This window comes from Mustela putorius, unplaced genomic scaffold (genome assembly GCF_011764305.1).
Source record: "Mustela putorius furo isolate JIRA1106 unplaced genomic scaffold, ASM1176430v1.1 tig00000129_pilon_pilon_pilon, whole genome shotgun sequence".
Lineage (NCBI taxonomy): Eukaryota > Metazoa > Chordata > Mammalia > Carnivora > Mustelidae > Mustela > Mustela putorius.
In genome coordinates, this window is record NW_025421290.1 from 25,341,879 (window position 1) to 25,361,146 (window position 19,268).

At 45.0% G+C, this 19,268-nt stretch overlaps 1 protein-coding gene across 5 annotated transcripts in view; it reads right to left on the bottom strand.

The window, feature by feature from the left end:
• TDP1 (tyrosyl-DNA phosphodiesterase 1) overlaps positions 1 to 17,550 on the bottom strand; it is a 90,298-nt gene extending 72,748 nt beyond the window's left edge. For 2 of the 5 annotated variants that reach the window (XR_006604192.1, XM_004739070.3), the window contains exons 1-6: positions 17,417 to 17,550; positions 15,024 to 15,589; positions 11,674 to 11,717; positions 10,476 to 10,531; positions 8,626 to 8,722; positions 4,664 to 4,698 (exon numbers count right to left, since the gene is read on the bottom strand). Coding sequence is in view for 3 of the 5 variants with exons in the window: in XM_004739070.3 (XP_004739127.1) it covers positions 4,664 to 4,698; positions 8,626 to 8,722; positions 10,476 to 10,531; positions 11,674 to 11,717; positions 15,024 to 15,585 (794 nt within the window). In the remaining 2 variants the exon portion in view is untranslated. Of the gene's footprint in view, positions 1 to 4,663; positions 4,699 to 8,625; positions 8,723 to 10,475; positions 10,532 to 11,673; positions 11,718 to 15,023; positions 15,590 to 15,700; positions 15,832 to 17,416 lie in introns of all 5 variants that reach the window. The other 3 variants (XM_045071345.1, XM_045071350.1, XM_013057680.2) reach the window with 3 other exon arrangements.
• Between the last annotated feature and the right edge of the window lie 1,718 nt (positions 17,551 to 19,268).

Genomic DNA, 19,268 nt, shown 5'->3' on the forward strand with positions numbered 1-19,268 from the left:
GTCTTTCCTTTATTTACTAAAATCAGACCCAGTTGAGTCCTCCCTTTGCCATGGGCCTTCCTTCCCCAGGCCTCCAGTTATCAGACAGAGTTCTCGTATTTTAATTCTAGCAAGAGAAGGAAAAGGAACAAAAAAGAGCTTTCTACTTGAAGCTGAAGACCTAAACTCCAGTCATCAGTTGGAGGCCATAGGACCCTAAGGAAGTCACTCAGTGTCCCTCAGTTTCTCATTTACAAAGTGAAGGATCAACCCCTTCCTTGCTGCATAGGGTTGTGAGAAGGAAACATAACATGGTTCGTGAAACAAACTCTCTCACATGTGCATTTCCAGGACTCCCTCAGTGTCTTGCTTCATTTCTTCATCTGTTACTGGAGGGCTTTGGCTTCCCAATTGTTTCCTAATTATTTCAGGAATCTAAGTTTTCTCCATGTAACTAGAGATTCACTCCTCGAGGCAGTCACTCTTCCTTATGTCCACTGGGGCCAAAATGCTACTTATACTTAATACCTCCTGTGATGTCAGTTCATGCATGGGGGGCAAAATGAACCACTGGTTCTCGCCAAACAATACTGTGAATAGTATTCGGACAGGAGGAAGTTAATATAAAAATATACTGCACAGAACAGAAAAGAGAGATTTAGCTCTTGCCAAAATGAGAATTTAACCCAAGCTGGCAAACAGTAAGTTAATGCAAAGCTGGAGAAGTGACAGCTGCTGAACCCATTCTTTCTCCATTTATGAAATGTGCTCCCTGAAATCTCGGCAGATTTACACACACATTTGCCAAATTAGCAGCTGACTGTAATTAAGAATAAGGACAGTTATGAATTCAAGATGTAAGTTTCACAAATATTTCCATTAATCAAGGCATCAATTATCAGGAAAATCATGTACTGCTGTCAGTGAATCATACCCAACAGAATCGTGAACTACTCTAAAGAGAGCCATCATCTCACACAAAATGGAATGAGCTAATGAGAATCACAATTAAAAATGGATAAAGGTTAAGAAAGGAGGTCTCCCCTGAACAAATGTTGACCTACATGTCACCTGTTAAGTTGTGGGAGCAGCAAAAGGGATGATTTCCAAATCTGGAGCTATTCCTGTAAAGGGGGAGAACACGAATGTCTGCAGAGCACCTATGGGCCAGGCATTCCAGCAGCTCTCCAGAATAGCAACACACCAAATCCCTACAGCAATCCGGGAGGCTTTACCAGTCTCATTTTACAGCTGCAGAATCTATGCTGGGTAGGTAATGGGATGATCACGGTTCCTAAATAAGCCAGAAGAGCTTGTTCAGATCACGTGTGCTGGGATCTTCCTCTCACTGAGGAAGAACGGGGCCAAGGACCTCCACACAACTGGTATGTGAGTGGGTGAATGGGTCGGACAATGTCGGGGGGAGATGAAGGACGAAGTCAGATGTGGTTGGAGCCTGCCTACAGATGCAAGCAGGAAAGGGTGCCTGGACCACCCGGTAGTCTGCCACTGACTCCCAGTTAGACATTCGCCATTCGGCTGCTTTGGTTTCCCTCCTTCCCTGCTATGGATTCTCAGGGCCCGAGGTACTTTTGCTCCCAGCCGTGGGGGACACTGAAAAGCTTCAGAATTCTAAAGCAATGGGTGACAGGCCCTGCGACTGCATGGCATCCTACAGAGATGCAGAGAAAGCGTGTTTATTGTACCTAATAGGGATGATGATTACAGGGGGGAGCGGAGCTACATCATGGTTGTCTTTGGATGTTCTGTGCACAGTACGTGGTCGATACATGCTTGCTAAATTGAATGTCAAAGACTACTTCCTATTTACTGTGGTAGCTACACTCTCAAGTTGGGAGGCACATGACACCCCAACACCAGGAGCTGGAAGGTTTCCTCCTTTTTCTAACTCCTATAATTTGGTCTCTCTCACCCGAACACTAAGAGCTAAAAGAATTATTAAGTCTCAAAACACTAAAACTGTGTCTCAATATTTATTTAACTTTTTAAATTTTATTTATTTGACACAGAGAGATCACGAATAGGCAGAGAGGCACACAGAGAGAGAGGAGGAAGCAGGCTCCCTGCTGAGCAGAGAGCCTCATGTGGGGCTCGATCCCAGGACCCTGAGATCATGACCGGAGTCGAAGGCAGAGGCTTAACCCACTGAGCCACCCAGGCGCCCCTGTGTCTCAATATTTAATGAATTCTTAAAAAAAATTTTTTTTAAACGAGCAATGGAGTAAATTCAAGGCATGAGTTTAATCTCCTACAAGATACTGGCATTTTAACACTGTGTAAAAACTACACAGACTATGTGGCTGGGAAGGACTCTGTTATAATTGCTTCTCTAGGCATTCACAACTCCAAGTGAGTAACTGCTGGGTTCAACCTGCTAAGTGTGTATGTTTAACGGGGGTGTGGGAGAAGGAGCAGACCAAAGGAAAAAAATGAGGTCACTTTTAGCTGTAAACAAACAAGAATAAAAAATGAGTTGTAGTTCTATCTTCAACAGTAGCTGGAAGGTAATTGCTGGTCTACTCAGAACCTCTATATAATGAAAAGGAAGCCCAAATAATTTGTTAAATAGCATAAAAAAAGATAGCCTCTCTAGGATCAATCGAATGTCATTATGCTAGATCCTGGCCAGGCCCAACACACCCAGTCCATCCCAGGACTTACAGTGTAATTGAAATGAAGATGGAAGACATGGGCCAGCCTGTTAACTGCAGTATGATTAAGCCCAGTGCTGACTGCTGGCACGAAATGGGTGGCTAGGGCAGGGTGCTGGCACTAGAGACCTAGCATACCATGTCCAGGCCCCAAATGGGAGACAGTATTCCAGAATCAGTAAGATTTTTATGCTCAGGGTCCAGCTTAGGGCAGTGAGCTAGGGTCCATCTGGTGCTATTCACTGTGGGCAGAATGTCTATCTATGACAGGGTGACTATTGCCATCCACCGCCAGGCTCTCCTGTGATGCAGGGAGAGGAGCCCAAGACACCTATTCAGTCTATTCAAGGCTATTTTGTATCATTTGCTGAAGCTAGCATCCTGTGACCTCCGTGCTACTAAAGAGTAATTTATACCTGAGCTAAATGCTTAAAGTTCCTAACAATCCTCAAACCCTCTCCTGTTAGAAGCTACCAATCACGGATGGTTGGTAAATACTGCAACATTTACTCAAGGGCATCTAGACCAGATAATGTAGCACTGAAAGGCATCCTCTTATGAAATGGCTCAACTCTTCCGGCCCTGGTTCATTTTGAAAACAGGCTTACGCTGCAAAATGCATTTTGCCATTAAAAAGATGAACGTATTTCCTTATTTCAAGTCACTATAACATCAAGAAAACGATGACCATAGCGAGACTCAGGACCAATATTCCTCATATGAGATTGCTTCTTGCCCCAGAGATGGATCCGAAGGAATCTGCTTGCAATACCAACCCATTTCCAATGCTGGTCTCCAAGATGAGGCTTTGTCACATCCTTCTGACAAATCCTTTTCTAGAGAAATGTGATTCATAAAAATATTGAAACAGGGACAACCATATCTTATTCTTTTTCTCATTTATAGAAAAATTATGTAAAAAGGCTCCAACAGCTGGGCTCACGACAGTAGAACAGGAGTCAAGCCGATCACTGGGTATGTGTCAAGCAGGAAGTAATAGGGGTTTTTCCTGTCTAGTTTACAACTTCTCAAAGTTATTCTAAAAGGAACTTCTGAGAAGTCTTGAGCAGGAATATGCATCAGCTTCTCAAGTTAACAACTCTGTAAAATAGGGGTATCTGGGTGGCTCAGTGGGTTAAGCCTGTGCCTTCGGCTCAGGTCATGATCTCAAGGTCCTGGGATCGAGCCCCACATCAGGCTCAGGTCATGATCTCAAGGTCCTGGGATCGAGCCCCACATCAGGCTCTCTGCTCAGCAGGGAACCTGCTTCCCCCTCCCCTCTGCCTGCTTTTCTGCTTACTTGTAGTCTCTCTCTGTCAAATAAATAAATAAAAATCTTAAAAACAAACAAACAAAAAAGACCAACTTTGTAAAATAGTTTTTTTCTATCACAGCATGAGGCTGACCTAACAATAGTCTATTTAATGAAACTCAGCATCCTAAGAGATCCCCAGATGTTAAGGTAGTAGAATCCACAGGCACATGACTGACACATACAGTCATCCATAACTACAGACCACACAACCATCAAATATTCCCCTCAAGCTGGCTGTAAGAAATGTCCTAAACAGAAAGAAAGCAGAAACTGCATTACAGATTCAGATTTTCACACTGAGAGCCAGAATCCCAGGACTTTGTCTTAAGGCCATTAGTAAACGGCTCCACTGCCTCTAATTTTTACTGATAGACTCTTTTCCCTGGCAAAACTGTCACCTGTGAGTTCCTTCAAAAGCACTTTTTGGGGGCGCCTGGGTGGCTCAGTGGGTTAAAGCCTCTGCCTTCGGCTCGGGTCATGATCCCAGCGTCCTGGGATCGAGCCCCGCGTCGGGCTCTCTGCTCAGCAGGGAGCCTGCTTCCTCCTCTCTCTCTACCTGCCTCTCTGCTTACTTGTGGTCTCTGTCTGTCAAATAAATAAATAAATAAATAAATAAATAAATAGAAGCACTTTTTGGAACAGCCTCCTTGGCTCTCATAAAATCATACCCTCCCCCATCTCATAAAAACTTGCTTACGTGTGGTGTGTTCCAAATGCAATATCCAACTTTGCCTAGGATGAAAAAGAAATTGAGTCACTTATTTTGAACAAACTCCATATCCCTATCTATTGGAAATCAGGTTACAAAGGGTTCAGGTCAACTTTGTTTTGAATTGTTTTTACTGCCCTCTTGTGGACAAGCCCTGGATTGACACTACAACTTTCAAAATCCTACCCAGTGAGGCTTATTAAGATTTTTTTCTATTAGCCAGAATGATTTGATACCTACTCCATTTTAAATTATAGTAATCAAGAAGCAAGACACAGGATTTCTTTAGTTGCCAAAAAACAAAATGATACCCTATGCAAAGTTTTAAGATATTTGGCTTATTCAGAAATTAATGTATCATAAAGTTTCCAGACCATATATAAAAAAAACAATGTGGTAGCAGTACGCATTGTGGTGCTGAACCAGAAGTCCTCTTATACTGACAACCTGACAAGTGCTGAAAAGAGATAATGTATTCAATCTATTTTCCTATTACAAAATGATACCTTTACAAACAAACAGGAGTGGGTGGAGAATTAAAACATTTTTATGTAACATCTGGTATAGCAAGACCTTGGTTAAGTAGAATATGCCTAAAGATGGAGGCCATGAAAGAGTTAAACAGAAATGTCAAACCAGGTCAACATTGAGGAGTACAGGTGTAGGGACACAAATCCCATCCCTACACCTCTGGGTGACTTTGAAAAATACTTAAATTTCTGTGCCTTATCTTACCCCTCTTTACAATGAGGGTGCTGTCAGGGGACTCAGAGTTTTAGGAGTAAATGAGACAATTACACGGACTGTCTAGAAATCAGAGCCTCCAAGGGATAAGCACTCTACAAATGGAACCAAGCACTACTACAATCAAGCTCCCCGCCCCAACAGGGCAGAGGGATGGACCTGTTTGCTGGAGGAAGAAAGATGCAACTGGAATACAGGGTAGTATGACGCAGCCTGTCTTGGGGATGCTCTGACAGGTGGCCCCGCTAACTACATTCCTAAGCGCAGTGTTTGTGGATGCTCACAGACCAGAATTCATTTGTATGTTCTGGCCACACAAATCAAGAGACCAGGGAACAGAAGGTCTTTAAAATTACAGAATTAGACTGAAGACAGTCTCCCTGTAAACTGATATTTAGCTCAGATAAAGCAATGGTCAAAAGTCTGGCTTCCAAGTTGAGTTTCGCTATAAGCTGTTTGCTCTTGTGCAAGTCTAAGCACAAGGATAATAACTTGAACAGGTGACAGTTAATGGATGCTTTTTAGGCAAATATACCAAATCCTCAGCATAAAAACCCAGTGAAAAAAACGATTAGCAATCCATCCTAAAGATAAACAAATCAGGCTTTCAGAAGTTAAGTGATGGGCCCAGAAAGGCATAGTTAGTGGGAAGAGAACTGCAGAACCCAGGCAGTTTGAACCTTGACCACCACAAGGTCTCAATCTCTCCCCTCTGGTCCTGCATGTGCAAAATGGGAACATCTGCTGATTCTTTGACTAGTATGCCTCAGCTTCATCAAGTAACACTATGTTGTGCAACACCGCCCCCCCCCAAAAAGAATTCATCTTAGAGACAAGATATAACTATATTTCAACAGGTCAGGATAGGGCCACAAATCTCTACTTTAGACTAGAAATGAGACCTTCTGAACAGCTCTTTACTCAAGCTAAAGACGACCATGCCCTCTAGCGGCCGGCCGGAGCACACCACCAGACCGGCCACACACCCCCACCCTACTTTTCAGTACAAGGAGCTCGTAGTACCTGAAAAAGACCTCCTATTTCCACGGATTTCCTGACTGGTCTTTAGGATTCCTGTGTTATTTTCCACCCACAATTAGTCTCATTAGCACCACCCTATTGCAGTTAAACCTCTTCTGCTTTTGGAAACAAAAGCAACCAAAGGATTTTAGGCAAATGCCAAGCTGAGGCTTATCTATGTGTAGAAGGTGAGCCACAAACATGTTGGGTAAAGGAGTGACTTTTAAAACTCCACCTATATATAAAGTACTGTGGGTTAAATCGTAGGAAAAATTTAGTACCAGCTTAAGGTTGATCCGACTGAGGTTTCTCTCTTTAAATCTTTAAGCACATAGGGGCGCCTGGGTGGCTCAGTGGGTTAAAGCCTCTGCCTTCAGCTCAGGTCATGATCTCAGAGTCCTGGGATGGAGCCCTGCATTGATTGGGCTCTCTGCTCAGCGGGGAGCCTGCTTCCCCCTCTCTCTGCCTACCTGTGATCTCTGTCAAATAAATAAATAAAAATCTTAAAAAAAAAACCCCACATATACACAGATAACATTGTATAGTTGAAAGAACATCAAAATGAGTTGGAATTCTTACATCTTATATGAAGACGGAGAAAAAAACACTAGAGAAAAAATGGAGAAAAGTCATCTAGGTTCCAAGTAGTTCACTCTTGTCAACAAACTCCAAGAGCAGAAATCCGGAGGCTATCTCACTCTGGCAAGGAGAGAAAGGGGCTGTGGAAGTATCTGAACATTGGCTGCTTGAAAATGGACTGGCCAGTTGCTAAAACAGGAGAAGGTCAGTATGACACCAGCCACTTCACAGCCACCATTTCCACAGGAAGGAAATCCTACTATGAAAAATTCTTGCTTTTCTTTCCCCCATGTGCCGGTTTCTTGCATGAAATGCCACACACAATATTCTCTTCGAGGTGGAACTAAAAGCAACTGGTCATAACGGAAGTCCAAGACTTATAGTGTATTTCCACGTATGGACTGAAGAGCATTAGGACAGAATTCTGGGACTCTAACAAGAACCTGAGCAACAACTTCCTGGCCTTTTCAGCTTTGCTTTGGTCCCAGCAAATCAAGCAGAAACACCTGTTCTAAGACCACTTAACATCTCATCAGGCTTGGATGATTTGCAGCTCGACTCACATAGGTAGTTTCCTAACAGGTTTGCTTTTAATTTGTCCATCTCCCCAGTATAAACCTTCGCCACAATTCACGTGAAAAAGATCAGAAGACTACTGGACACAGGTCAGCAGCAGCTAATAACAGTCAGGTAAGTTGTCAAAATAAAAAGTTTTAAGCTGCACTTCTAGAAAGCAGCAACCACTGAACTATATCCAGACAACCTGGTTAGGTTTGAGAAGGACACTGACAAACTAGATGCAAACAGAGGACTGGAGGCACGCTGAGGGAAGACAGGGATTCTTGTTATAAGTACAACCAAAGAAACCATGCTTGATCCTAAAGAAAACTAAGGAGGAACAACAGAGGACTTTACATATAAGAATCATTCATATCTGAGATTGAAATTTATTTTATGTGGCCCCAGAGAGGGGAATCAGGACCCAAGCTTGAAAGGTAAAAGGAAATGGTGAGGACTTTTGTTTGGCAAGGTCACAATACCCAGATACCTAGTCAGATATTGCCATGAAGGTTATTGTTAGATGAGGTCAACATTTAATTTAGTAGAAGGAGTAAAACAGATGACCTTTCGTGGACCTCAACCAGTCCATTGAAGGCCTAAGTGAAAAAAAAAGGCCAACTCCCTCAAGGAACAGGGAACTCAGTCTTCAGACTATCTTTGGAGCTGAGCTGCAGCACCTCCTCTCTTCTGGGCCCCACCCACACACCTACCCCACAGCATTTGGACTTGCCAGTCCCCACAATCATGTGAGCCAACTCTTTTCAAAGAAGTCTTTCTACATACACATACCCTATCGGTTCTGTTTCTCTGGAGAACCCTGACACATACAGAGACATCAGGTCAACATAAAGAAAAATCCTTCCAACAAGGGCTGCCCACGCATAGATGGGCTCTCTCAGGAAGCATTTAGGTCAAGGCTAGACAAGGAGCCGTTGGCGATGTTAGAGATAGGACTCTTGCTCTAGGTGGGAGGCTAGACTAAATGTCTAAATTTCCTTCCAACTCTCAGACTAAGCAGGATTCTCAAACAGCCACAGGCAGCCTACCTGGCAGAGGGAAATGTTTTCATACGGCTTGGCCTGGGCATGTAAGTGAGCCTTGGCTTCTCGTTTATCTCCATGCACAAGCAGGATCGGTTTCTTCCTGAAAACAGATCAGAAGTATTTACAATACATATTTTATAAAAAAGACTAGTTGATCAGTTAAGGAATTAGTTAAGGAATGCTAGTTTTCTTACCACCAGACAAGTATTTCTGGCCTTTGTGGTCATGGAGTACAGAGCTAATAAGTAGCACTGCTCAGTTAATCTCCACTAACCAGTTACATTTACAACAGCATCGTGTGGCCTGTCCCAAAGCTCTGTTATGACCCAGAGAGATTGTGACTCGAGAAAGTCCCTGCGTAATTATCTTCTTTGGTCCAAAAGAACATATAGTTAGCTCTGTGTTCATATTTTCAAGGTCAGATTAAAAGAAAAACATGTATTGTTATCTAGTAGGATGCTCTTTTCTTTCCCTTTCTTTAGACCAAAGAGCATTTCCTCATTAGACCTATCTTCACTGAACTATCGTGTGCTAGGTACGGCAGCAGCAGTCCCCCAAGATCCAAGAGTGAACAAGCCCAGGCCCACCGCACAATGCAGATTAACAGGTTGTTATATGTCAGTGAATCAAGGCACTGTGTGGCTGAGTCTTGCTCAGTGAAATAAAAGGTGCTGCGTAGGACTTCTAGGAGACTGCTCAGAGGAAGCACAGCTAGGATGTGGCCCTTTTGAACCACAGACCAGTGGACCTGAAGCCCTGGGTGTCATCCTGGATCATGGAGGGACTCTGAAGACATGTACTGGGATGATGGGACAGAAAGACATAATGGGTGGGTAAGTCCTTGAGAACTGTAGCAGCCCCCAATCCAGACTACAAATGTCTACCATCTGGACTTCTTAGGTTGGAGAAATTACTTCCTCTCATTTAAGCCACGGTTATTTTTGCTTTTCTGTTACATGTAGCTAAAACTAATCCTATGTGTCACAGGTCAAATACAAGCCTTTGAGTGTCAAAGCCATTTGGGAAATTTCAATAACATTTTGCCTACTATTAATAAAGGTTTCCAGAATCTGAGGTCCTAAATTCCTTTACCTACCTGCTATTAGGGGTTTTGCTAGGTGAATGTTAAAAATGAGACAGGTGGTGGGGCACCATACAATGCTATTTTTATTTGGTCTACACTGCCTAACACCGGGCTGAGGAAGTGTAGAAGACAAACTGAAAAGTCCATCACCTCCATACTCTGGACAAGGGAAGTTTTAAACCCCCTTCACTAGCTCCTAAACCACAGGAAGAATCATTTGCAAAGCAAAGATTCTTTGAACATGGGTACCTAGGCAGCTCAGTCAAACATCTGCCTTTGGCTCAGGTTATGATCCTGGGGGCCTGGGATTGAGTCCTGCTTTGGGCTCCCTGCTTAGTAGAGAACCTACTTCTCCCTCTCCCTGCTGTTCCCCCTGCTCTTGTGTTTGCATGCTCTGACAAAAAACACCTATTAAAAAAAATTCTTTGAACAGCACTGCCGCACTAACTGTGATATGCTTACAAGTCTGGAAAGCAGGTAGCAATGATCTTCTCCTTCACATTAGTATCAAAGTTGTCTTTAGATTGCTTTGTCCTTATCTACTTCTGGAAACTGCAGAGGCAAATGCTAAAACCTGTATTAGGAATGCATGCAACTACTTGGACTAGATCAACAAACACTGTTTTCCCTATATAACTAAGTTTGTAGGAGTTCAATAGTTTCAAAAGAAATAATCAAGAAAGATGAACAGCAGTTGCCTGAGAAACACGAATCTTGTTTTAAAGCCCTGTTACAATTAGGATGTTATCAGTCTTCCTGTGGTACTCACCTGAACTCTGGTGGGTACTGTTTTATGAGCCAGTCCACGTCAAAGCAGTAGTTAAACTAGATGGGTAAAGAAAAGGATGGGGTTATGGGTAATTCAGGCAAGCAGTCTGTAAGAACGGTTTGGTTACTGAATTGAAAGAAACCCTAGACAAATGACAAACTCCAAATATTATTTATAAACCTGGACAGTTGTGCTCTAATATTCAAACCTAAAATACCTCTTGAAGGGAATACCCAATTCAAGGAATCAGACTCAGTGGAGTAGTGCAAGAGAAAACAGGTTCTAAGGAAAGGAACCTGCAGGTTTTGGCAGTATGTGTATTTATAGATAGTCTTACTACATATTTCTAAGAGCCCTCTCATTAATTTAAATAAATGGATTTATAAAATTATCCCTTTTCCCCTAGGTGATTATAAAAAAGACTTTTAGAAAAGTCTTTCAGCCTAAATTACGGGTTTGCTTTATGAACAGAAATCTGGGACCGGACATTCACCAGGCTTAAAACAATTACATCTCGACTACAAGTTCTGCACGGTTACCCAGGGGGGCTCCTCCGCATGCCTGGGTAATCCCTGGCCCTCCTCCTCCTATCTAGCTAAAAGAACACAAGTTTGCCATGTTCCCAATGGGAGACTAGGATTCTGGAGGCCAAGCTGAACATGAAGCACACAGCTTTGGTTTCTTCGTGGATGTGACCTGTTTTCTCACTATTTCCTCAAGAGCATGAAGCATTAACATGATTCATCAACACCAGGGGCCAGCTCAATAAAGCAGGAGCAATCAAACACGCAGAAGTACAAATAACTTTTACTCACTGCTTTTTGGTAAGTGTAGGAAACATTTTCTTAAAGCAAATCAAATGACTTGGGGCTTCACGTACCTACCTATACCTTCCCAGGAGGTGTACTAGAACCCCATGAAATTAGCTGGGTCCCAAAAAGAAGTCCCTCAGGTTGGAATTCCCAAAGTGACTTCTTGGCCAGTCCCTGTCACCCAATCCAGAAGCAGAAGCTCCACTGATCGTGGCATCCTTACTCCATGCTAATGGCTGGATACCACAACCATAGCTCCTGGTGCCAGCCTCCTGGTATGGGTCACCTCGGGAACCCTGTATAGGACTGAGACAGGTCCTCACGTGTATTTTCTTATGGGTGTATTTGTCCCTTCTCCCCTAAAGAAAAAACCACCATAAACTCACCTGAGCTGAAGATACAAGTGTCCCAAATAGGGGCGACAGGATATCTGAGAAGACAAAACATTTAGATCTAACTCATTTTTTGATAAAAATCTGGTAATAATCACAAACTGACTTATTCACAATCAAAATTCGGCTGTGAAAACTGAACTGAGAAGGGACTACAAAGCCAGACTCTAATGTTCCATAAAATTCAATAGAAAATTTGAGCTCTTTAATATTTTTTACATTTTAACAAAATATAATGTAAAACTAAAACGTCAGCTTCAGAATTTGATGGCTGGTCAATTTTAAAAACTGCCAGTAAAGACAATAATGATATTTCGTTGTTCTTCCCAGATGTTAACTTTTAACTCCTTCAAGTGCCCTCCAAGAAACCTCCCCAACCCAGTACTAGCAAGACTGTCTTCTGGAGCCTGAGAGCCCCTGCTTCCTGTGAAGGAGGGCCGAGGCACCCACAACCCCAAGTTCACATTTCTAGCATTCCGGGTCATCTTGAAGGCGGTTGCACCTCGCACCCACTCCAACTTGATTTCAAGTAAGATCAGAAAGCTCACTTCTCAAACTGTACTAGGAGAGGAATTACAGGATTACCACCATTGATCATAACAGTTGGACTCGAACCTATTAGGTGCCAGGCACTGTTCTTATCACTGTCCCTGCGCTCATTCTTCCATCTCCTAGCCATTTTCTGAGCTGGAGTTGCTCATTCCCACTTTGCAGATGAGGGGTCTCCCCTTCGGAGGTCATCCATGGCTGGACAGCTAGGAAGGGATAGTCGAGATCTGAAGCCAGGCTATCTGGCTTCAGCACATGTGCTCACAGCCATCAAACTGCCCAAGGATTAAGAGCAGGCTCCTTTATTTGACCCATGCTTACTGAGTGCTTCTTCCAGATTCTGAGCTACATGGTAGGGTACAAAAATTTTAAAAGTCACCGCCTTAAGGAAGCTCCTGTCCTTTTTTTTTTTTTTTTTTAATATAAATTTGACAGCCCTTGCGCACACACAAGTATGAGTTAGGGGGAGGAGCAAGGGGAGAGCAAAAAGAGCAGGCAACCTGATGAGCAGGGAGCCCAACACAGGACTCAATCCCACAACTCTGGGATCATGACCTGAGCTGAAGGCAGATGCCCAATGGACTGAGCCACCCAGGCGCCCAAGCGCCTACCTTTATGAGAGGTACACAAAAGGAGTATATTGCAGTTTCTTGACGATATTCCCTATTTTGCCCCTGTTCGGGTTCGAAAATTTGCTAGAATGCCTCACAGAACTCAGGAAAGCACCTGACTTACTAGATTACCAGTTTATTAATATAAGAGGATTCAACTCAGGAACAGCCAGATTAGAGAGATGCAAAGAACAAGGTATGGGGGAAGGAATATACACCACCCTCCCTGTGTTCACCAACCTAAAAGCTCTCCAAACCCCTTAGGGTTTTTTAAATGAGACTTCATTACGAAGGCCATTAAATCACTGGCCACTAATGATTAACAACCTCGGGTCTCTTTCTCCCTCCCTGGAGATGGGGCTGAGACTTCCAACTTCAATGACACAACTGGGTCCCCTTGGCAATGACTCCTTCATCCTCAAGGGCTTTCCAAAAGCCACTTCATTAAACCCAGGTGTGACTGAAAGGGGCCTTTTCTGAACAGAAGTTTTTGTTTGTTTGTTTTTGTTTTTAAAGATCTTATTCATTCATTTGAGAGAGAGAGAGAGGTAGAAGCAGGCTCCCTGATGAGCAGGGAGCCTGATGTGGGGATTGATCCCATGACCTGAGCCCAAGGCAGATGCTCAACCAACTGAGCCACACAGGCGCCCCAGAAGATATTCTTTTTTTTTTTTTTTTTTAAGATTTTATTTATTTATTTGAGAGAGAAACAGTGAGAGAAAGCATGAGCAAGAAGGTCAGAGAGCGAAGCAGACTGCCCATGGAGCTGGGAGCCTGATGCGGGACTCGATCCCGGGACTCCGGGATCATGACCTGAGCCGAAGGCAGTCGTCCAACCAACTGAGCCACCCAGGCGTCCCCCCAGAAGATATTCTTTTGACCTTCATTACTTCAGAGCTCTTACAGGAGCCTGGGACAAAAACCAACCAAGAATGAGGACAAAATACTCTACCACACAGCTGCACCCTGGGGAATAACCAAAGGAACCGAAGACTATCTTTTGATTCAGAACTGAAATATCTATTTGCATGCTGGGGTTTTTTGTTTCTTCACCAAAACTGAAATCTGGCTTCCAAACAGTGGTTCTCAAACCCAACCGGGCATAAGTGATGGGGTTTTAGAATATAAGTGAAGTTGGGTGGGGTGAGGTCTGGAGCCAACGGCCAAGAAAGAATTCTTAAGATGTCTACAGTGCAAAAAGGTAGTTTTACTAAAGCACAGGGATAGGACCAGTAGGCAGAAAAAGCTGCCCCACGTTTGTCAGGTGTGACTGTTTATATACCTGGGAGTTGGGGAAGGTAAGGAAAAGGGAGGTTTCAAAGGATTTTTGAATGTTAAAGAAGACTCACAGGATATAGGAGGCCTTGCCATTTCCAAGTTAAGGTTGGTTTTCCAACCTTCCAGTAAGGCATTAGCAGTAAGATAGCTGGGAGCTTTGTGAAGGACCCTTACATTTTGCCCACTTCAAGTATCAGTCAATGGGCTGCAGATTATAAGGACACTTAATTGTATCTACATTTCCTTCTGGAGGCTAGCCCATGGATAGAAATGTTTTGTTCTTGTAAATTGCTAAGGCTTGTAAACTGAGGGAGACTCATAGGTCTTGTAGGATTATAATCTCTGTAAGTTAACTATTTGTTTTTCCTTTAGGGCAGCCAGGAGTGCCTGAGGAATGTCACATATCCCATTGGGGCAGGGGTTGGTTTGTGGGATGTCAGCTTCTGCTTTTCCTCAGCTAGCCTTCTGCTCCCTCATCAGAATCCCCAGAAGCTTCTTAGAACAGACTACAGGGCCCTGCTCCCAGAGTTTGAGTCAGTGAACCTGGGTGGAGCCCCAAATCTGCATTAACAAGTTTTAAGTCATGCTACTGCTGTCAGATATTTGCTGTTTCAAATGTTATTAATGTTATTAATAAGTTTACGCTTTAAAAGTTAGCACAATGTTGACAATCATTTAAGCATTCCAACTGGTAGATCTACAGGACTGAGAAACACCCTGTGATTCCCTAGGTAAACAGCTTGCTGTCAAACTAATGCATTTGCTTGTCTAACTAGTAGTTTTCCTGAGGGTAGTTAAAAGACTGTGAACGGTTCTCAGAGGTCATTCTAGGTCACCCTCCTTGTTTTGCCAAGGGGACTCTCCAAGTGCCACTTGACAGCTCCCAGGCATGCAGCACCCACTTACCCTTGATGTGGAGGGCTCCGGAGTTATACTTTGGCTTAATTCCCGAGACTCTAGTGAGGTAAAATCGGAAGGGGTTCCCTTTTTCCAACATGTCCCAAATGTCTTGGCCTTCCCCTGAGGTTTCATAGTCCTCTTCCTCCTCTTTTAGTCCATGGAGGACAGGAGGGCTGTGATTTGCAGTTCTTTGGGCAGCACCGTCTTGGGCAGAAGAGATGCCGCTCTCCTCTTTGACCACCATGTTCTTAGCCTGCTTCTGCTGTGTTCCCGGCTGCAGCTCATCGTCGCTGCTAGAGAGACACCAGCCTAGGTCTTCCTGGGAACCACTCTTCTGCCTTTTGGGAGGTGAAACTTGTGAATCTGTGTTGCTGAACTTCACAGGTGATAATTTCCTTTTATGGGCCACTTTCCTAGCCTCAGAACAGGTGTATTTTGGTTCACTTGCCGCTTCCTGCCCAGCACGGGGGAGGGAAGAAGTAGATGGCTTGTCTAGTTTTGGCTTTTCCTCCTCACTTTCATCACTACTGGATATTGTCCACTTCCCATAATCACCTTCCTGAGACATACTTCTGGAAATGAAAGACAAATATTTCCATTCTCTAGGCCATTGGCAAACGGTTGCTCTCAAATTCCCTGTCAGTGTGAGTTTCTACAACACATACAGCACACCTGACACTCACCAGATGCTGAGCCACGTAAGGAACATGAGCTGTTCTGCAGGTGTTCAGAGGCACAATCCCAGAATCTGCTACTGACAGCCAAAATCCTAGTTACCTTCTCCTCGTTCAACACAGACCTTTTTCTTAGAGGCCTGAGGAAAGAGTTGGAACTAAAATCCAACATAAAAATATTCACCCTTGACCCTGAATTTTCTAACAGGTGCTTGAGGTTTTTAAGGTAGTTTAAGGAATTAAGAAACTAGAAACTAGAGTTTCTTAGTGTCTGAAAAGCGTTTTTGTGATGCAAATAGGCACTCCTCTTAAAGATGCTAGCTGCCTCTCTCCCCTCACCACATCAGACCCAACTGGGCAGATCTTTTCCACATTCCAGCGGCTCCTTGTAGAGTGTGCAGACCACCAGAAGGACAGAGGCCCTGTGTGGCCACTTGTGTAATGGCCACTTGTCCATGTAAACATGGACCCCCAATTTCAAACTCAATCATTAGTAGGTGGTAAATAGGCAGTTGGGCAGGTTACTTCACTGTGAAGACAGTTTTCTCCCCTGTTAAATGTGTATCATCTTTATCTCCCAGAGCTCACGCTAACAGGTACTTACTGAGCAACTACTATGTGCCTAGCACTGGGGATAAGGAGTTAATATAGAAAAGGTTTCTGTCCCCGGAATGATTGTATTTCAGGGGGGGGGGGGGAAACAGTTCAACACCAACAGAAAAACCAAGCTATCTTTCCAGACACTGGTTGCATTTTACAGGTGTATTAAGGTAAAACAGGGACGTCCTTTGGATAAGTAACATTTAAGTGAGTTCTGGAGCAGGAAAAAGAACCAGCCGAATAAAGGGTGGTATTCCAAGTAGAGGGAACCCAGCCCGCCAAGACCAGGAGGCGAGAACAAAGCTGTAATAACTCCTAGATTACAAGGAGGAATTTGGGCAAGGAACACAGTAGTTCAGGATGAAGGGAGTGGGAAGGAGGAAGGTACGTGTTAAAGATCCTGGATTTCAGCCTCAGAAGTGCGGGGTAGGGGGAAGCAGCCCCGGGAGGCTTTAACAAGGTGGGGCGGAGTACAGTGGCCCCGATTTACTTTTCTCAACTATTACGTTCCCTAACTCCGTGAGAACAGTTTGGAGGGAGACGAACCCGGCGTGAGGCGGTGAGGCCAGACCGAAGCGGGCCGATTCCGGGTACGTGGAGGAAGCAATGACAGGGGCTACCCCTTTGGGGTTCTGACCCCAGGTCCAGCCCCCTTCGAAGCGCTCTGCCAAGAGGAAACTCCGTTCACGCTCGCACCAAGTCTATACAAAGTCCCGCGAATGACGGGCTCCGAGAACAGGGCACCCCGGCCCAGAAAGGTTCAGTGCCTGGCACAGAGTAGGCGCCCCACGCGCGCCAGCATCCCTGGCGGGCGACACAGCCCACCTGCCCCGTGGGGGAACCGGAGTATGAACCGGAGCGCGGGGAACCCTCGCACCCACGCCCCCCCCCCCAACGCCCTTGGCTCTCTGCGACGCCTGCCGCTCGCGCCCGGCAGGTTCTATGACAGAGAAAGCCGAGGCCCAGAAGGGGACCTTCCCCAGGGTCTTTACCAGAGACCCCCGCTTCCCTCAGATTCCACCACCTCCAGCTCCACCCGACCTCAGAATTCGCGGGACCCGCGAGGCCCAGGCCGGAAGGAGCAGGCTTTCCCCGGCCAGGGTCCCGCAACCGCCCGCCACGAACCTGACACTTCCAGAGGGGAGCTACAGCCGAACTCGTTCCTGAAATTACAGCAACCCACGGGTTCGCGCCCTCTTTTCCGCCGCCCGCGCCTGCGCGCGGTTTAAACCCTTCCGGCCCGGGCTCGCATTCTCCACCCCCTTGGCTCTGCCCCTTCCCTTTCCGGAACGTCCGCCGCTGGGTCCTAAAGCCCGCCGGATCCTAAGGGGCTGCTGAGGGTTCCAGCATGAATGTATGGAAGGGGTATCCCGCCCGCTTCCAGCTCTCGACTCATCCCCTGATCGCTTCTGTTAAAAGGGGGAGAGAGAAATCAAGTGTTCTCTCTCTCCTCCCTTAGTTAATGGGCGAAAGTCATCCGCTTTGCAAGGATTCTCTTTAGTTTCAGCCTCCCGGATCTCGGGGCAGAGAGAGGATTAGTGGAGGTTCCAGGCCCCTGTGGCTTGAGACCTTTATCCTGGAGGAGCGAGCTCGCTGGGGGTGCAAAGTTGTAAAACCTGCTGTAGAATAAAAGGATAAATGATCTCCCGTCACACTCAAACGCGAATACCTGTTTCTTCTTTGAAACGTTGTGTTTTTAGTCTTACTGGTTTGCCAGAAGAAAGAGAGGTCTGAAATAAATTTTTGCAAAACGGAAACCTCCCCATATTCCTCGGCTTTTAATAATGTTTATAACATTTATTCTCAAAGTTTCTTTCAAACTAGGCACTTCTCCCAGAGGACTTGGTGAACCAGCCTGGTGTGAACTGGTGTGATTTTTTTTGGAGTAGTGTTGTTGGGGGGTCTGAAACTGACGGCCTCGGAAGAATTCTTAGATGCTTTCCTTGCAAAAATGCGGTATTAGGGGCACCTGGGTGGCTCAGTGGGTTAAGTCTCTGCCTTCGGCTCAGGTCATGATCTCAGCGTCCTAGGATCGAGCCCCGCCTGGGGCTCCTCTGCTCAGCGGGGAGCCTGCTTCTCTTCCTTTCTCTCTGCCTGCCTCTCTGCCTGCTTGTGATCTCTCCGTCAAATAAGTAAATAAAATCTTAAAAAAAAAAAAAAGGCGATTTTATTAAAGCGCGGGAACAGGACTTGGGCAGGAAGAGCTGCTACCCCGGTACTGTGAGGAGCAACTGAGTATATACCTTGGTGTTGGGGGAGGTAAAGACAAAGGAAGTTTCCAAAAGGACTTTCATTTGCTAAAGAAGACTCAAGGGATAAAGTAGGACTTGCTATTGTCAAGCTAAGGTTGTTTTTCACTCTAACAAGGCATTAACAATAAGACAGTTTGGGAACTTCTTAGAGGAACGTTATACTCTGCCTGAATCAAGTAATTGTCAGTGGGCTGCAGGTTATAAGAACATTTAATTTTATTTACATTTCTTTCTGGCTTTCCCACATCATAAAAGTCCTAAGGACTTTACTGAGCATCTGCTTCGTTGCAGGGATATGGGGAGGACAAAACAGACCTAGTAACTACCCTGGAGGGCTGGACCCCAATGACTTGACTTGCCGATGTGCACGTGAATCCTAGCCTTGGCTCTTTGGTTCTTTGAATGCTTAGTTCACACGTTTTATGTTTCCTATGTTTAGCACAGCGTCATAAATAAAAATTAACAAAGTAACTTCCTGCAAGGTGTGGGGGCAGAAAAATGGGAGGAACCTTGCAAGAGACAGTGAAGCAGGACCTAGGTGAGGTATATACCAGCGGTGCGCAAGGAGTTAAAGGGATGAGCATGGCAAAGCTGGGGGCGAGCCCAGAAGCCTCTCCGCTATAGGCTGTTTCAAGGAAACGGGCCTAAAGCCTCTGGCCAATAGAACCGTGGGATCAACGTCAGTGGCTAGCAGGCTGTCCAATGGGAGAAGACGTTGGAGTTGC